This window comes from Cyprinodon variegatus, unplaced genomic scaffold (assembly GCF_000732505.1).
Source record: "Cyprinodon variegatus isolate N-32 unplaced genomic scaffold, C_variegatus-1.0 Scaffold700, whole genome shotgun sequence".
Lineage (NCBI taxonomy): Eukaryota > Metazoa > Chordata > Actinopteri > Cyprinodontiformes > Cyprinodontidae > Cyprinodon > Cyprinodon variegatus.
Window position 1 is genome coordinate 330,681 of NW_015151153.1, and position 3,335 is coordinate 334,015.

Below are 3,335 nucleotides of genomic sequence, written 5' to 3' on the forward strand. Positions count from 1 at the left end.
CCACTTTTACCAGAGTATTTTTTAACACAAGTATCTGTACTTTTACTCAAGTACGGAAAGTGAGTACTTTTGCCATCTCTGGTGACAGGAGATAAGCATATACTGTATAACTATAGAACTGAACATGTATCTTTTCTGTTGTATTTTAACAGATCCAGTGTGACAGCTGTGACAGGTGGTTCCATGTCCCGTGCCTTGAAATAAAGAGCACTAAATTTGAGAAAGCAAAGAAAGACAGCTGGAACTGCCCACTGTGCAACTGAAATGCAAACTTTGGAATCTACAGTATTGAAGAAATATCACATTTTTTATTAAAAAGAATGTTTAAAAATTAGCAAAAGCTTAAAATGGAATAAAAATGAGTGTGCCTAATCAAACTAATGTAGTAAAACAATTTCACAAAGTATTTGAATCAGTAGGTCACATGACCTGGAAGCTTTTGAAGAAAAGTCCAACTTTTGTCTTTAAAAATATCTTAAAAATTGAAAACAGCTGTTTCTCATGAGTGCTTGGTTTGTTGATGGTGGCTGCTAACCAACCTATGGGCAGAAGGTGACCCTCTAAGACACACTCCTCCTCATTTTCTGTAATTCCAAACCAGTTGCTGAGCTGCAGCACTAAAGGTTGTTTAAATAACCAGAGAATTCATGTTGTACATATCATTACAGACCACTGACTAGCAAACACCAGTAAGGCTAAGATGCCTTTGTTAACTGTCCGCCAAAAATGCTACGTCATTTTGAATTATGTCAGAAAGATAATTCAAGATATCTGAAATACAAAGTCTGTCTACATTTAAAAAAAAATGTTCAAGATATCTCTAGTTATTTTTATGTAGCTCCAAAGGAGTTTTGACTGGTCAAAAATACAATTCTAGATATCTTTAATGTTCATTTGTCTAATCATTATTTGCTTTCAAGATATCTGCTATTTAATTCCAACTAGTCAATTTCTGCTTTAAGATACTTTAAAATACATTAAAGAAATCTTGAATTATCTTTCATTTGATCAATGACTTGTCAGAACATAAAGCAAGATATCTCAAATTCCATTGACTAGTCATGATTCAATTGTTGATATCTGAAATATACCTTTTAGATAGTCAGTAATGCTTGGCAGATATCTTAAACTGGAGAAATCCCTAGAAATGAATGGTAAATCTGACGACTAGTCAGAATTGAATTAGAGAAATCTGAAATTAGTATTTTGCCTAGTCAAAATATAAATACAGATATCTTAGTAAACGTATATGTCTAGTCAAAAACTGATTCCAGATAACTTCAATGCAAATGTAGTAAAGCTGATTTTATGTTAAATCAGCTTGCCACAGTCCCCATCACACTGACACTCCACCCAGAGGGAGGTAACCAGCTGAGAAATATATATATAATTGAACTCAAGAACAGAGCCATTTGACACCAGGTCATAACATAAGGGAACAATTTAAACACCTGTAAAGACGACTGAAGGAACATGGAAATTGTAAAAAGAATTACTGGTAAGTATTCTGGGTTTCCTTTGATTAAAATATTATGTTGCTTGTCTTGCAAAATGTGTTCTCATGACATTTGTTATGAATTTGTGCTGTAAAAATAAACTAAATGTTTCACATACATCGTTGATTTAAAATTTTGTAGTCTTTGTAGTTTTAAAAAGAAAATCTGAATGTTTCCTTTAGGTTATTTTTTTCTGAATTCTTGTTACTCCTTTAGCTCTTTGTTGTTACAATGAACTTTATTCCTTATCCAGGCAGTGGCATAAAGATCACGTTTAGTGTTTCTCAGCACTTTTAGAAAAAAGTGAGCTGGGCATTTCCTAAACAGGAAATAGATCCTGTTCTACTGGTCAACTGGTTCCTGCAGCCAATTGTGTGTTGCCTTATGTGGATAATGGAAAAAAGACGATGTTCACAAAATGCTGACTTCCTTAAAGGAGAGTAGCCTCCATTAGTGGTGTCAAAAGTACACACATTTGTTACTTAAGTAGAAGTATAGATACTGCAGTTTAAAAACACTGGTAAAAGTTGAAGTGTCAACTTGACCTCTTTACTCAAGTAAAAGTGAAAAAGTATGTGCTCCAAAAACTATTTAAAGTATAAAGTAACCTTTAAAAAAACAGCCAGATGCCACTATAAAAAAATCTTTAACGTGTAAAAGTAAAAAGTTGAATAAAAAACTCCAGTTTGCTCCAGTAAAGTATAGATCAAAGTCCTGCACAGGTCTGATTTTTCAAAACTGTATCCACCTGTACCCGTAGAGTTCAGAACCGAGACCTGACCAGTTAACCTGGGCATATACTGTAAGATTTTTTGCCCTTCTTGGGCCGATTATCCAGTCGTGGAAGAATTTTTTCAAACGGCCAAGTTTCAGCCTCATAGTATTTTATACAGGGGCTAACGAGGGGCAATTAGCCTCTGACGACCTCCTCCCATTCAGGAATTGTAAGATTGGGAGAAAATCAAACATGTTTGAAATTCAGTCGGCCAAAATTTCCACTGAAGTAAGGTAACAAAGTATTTATACTTTGTTACTTGACACCTCTGGATCCAACCATAATCCAATTTCATTTAGAGGGGTGTAGATGATCTAATTTTTAATAAAATCAATCTAATTTATTAACGATAGGATAAAGGATGTTAACCACGAGAAGGTGGAGGCCCTCACTGGCATGCCTCATGCTGTCACAGTTAATAGCTGACCAAAGAGCTGAGGTTAGGGCGGGCCATTAACTGAAGACTGGACCGTTCCATTTTACAGCTGATCAATTCTCCTGCATTGGATCATACCCCCTTCAACATTCTACTCTGTATTCTCAAATCCCCAGTAAAGTTTTGATATTTTATATCTTGTAATTAATTATTTTGAATCAGTATATGGGTTTCCTGACTCCTGTAACAAAATATAAGTATTTTTTATCTTTAAATGAGTCATAATCTTTTATTTTACATTCACAGTGCCTCTGAAGTTGTGTTTAAAGGAACTAGGGGCAGGAAACCTGAAATAATATGCATGCATATCCAGTTTTTTTTTTATGTTAATCGGTGAATGTTCAAAAGAAAACCAATGGACCTGGCCACGAATATACAGTGGGGCAAAAAAGTATTTAGCCAGCCACCAATAGTGCAAGTTCTCCCACTTAAAAAGATGAGAGAGGACGGTAATTTTCATCATAGATATACCTCAACTATGAGAGACAAAATGAGAAAAAAAAAATCCAGAAAATCACATTGTCTGATTTTTAAATTCTTTAAACATCAGACAATGTGATTTTCTGGATTTTTTTTTTCTCATTTTGTCTCTCATAGTTGAGGTATATCTATGATGAAAATTACCGTC

The 3,335-nt window shown here is 34.4% G+C and overlaps 1 protein-coding gene across 1 annotated transcript in view; it reads left to right on the forward strand.

Moving 5' to 3' along the window:
* Positions 1–1,424: 1,424 nt before the first annotated feature.
* Positions 1,425–3,335, forward strand: part of LOC107097468 (GTPase IMAP family member 7-like) — a 5,289-nt gene continuing 3,378 nt past the window's right edge. The window contains exon 1 of the mRNA XM_015394615.1: positions 1,425–1,498. Coding sequence (XP_015250101.1) covers positions 1,474–1,498 — 25 coding nt within the window. The 5' untranslated portion in view covers positions 1,425–1,473. The remainder of the gene's footprint in view (positions 1,499–3,335) is intronic.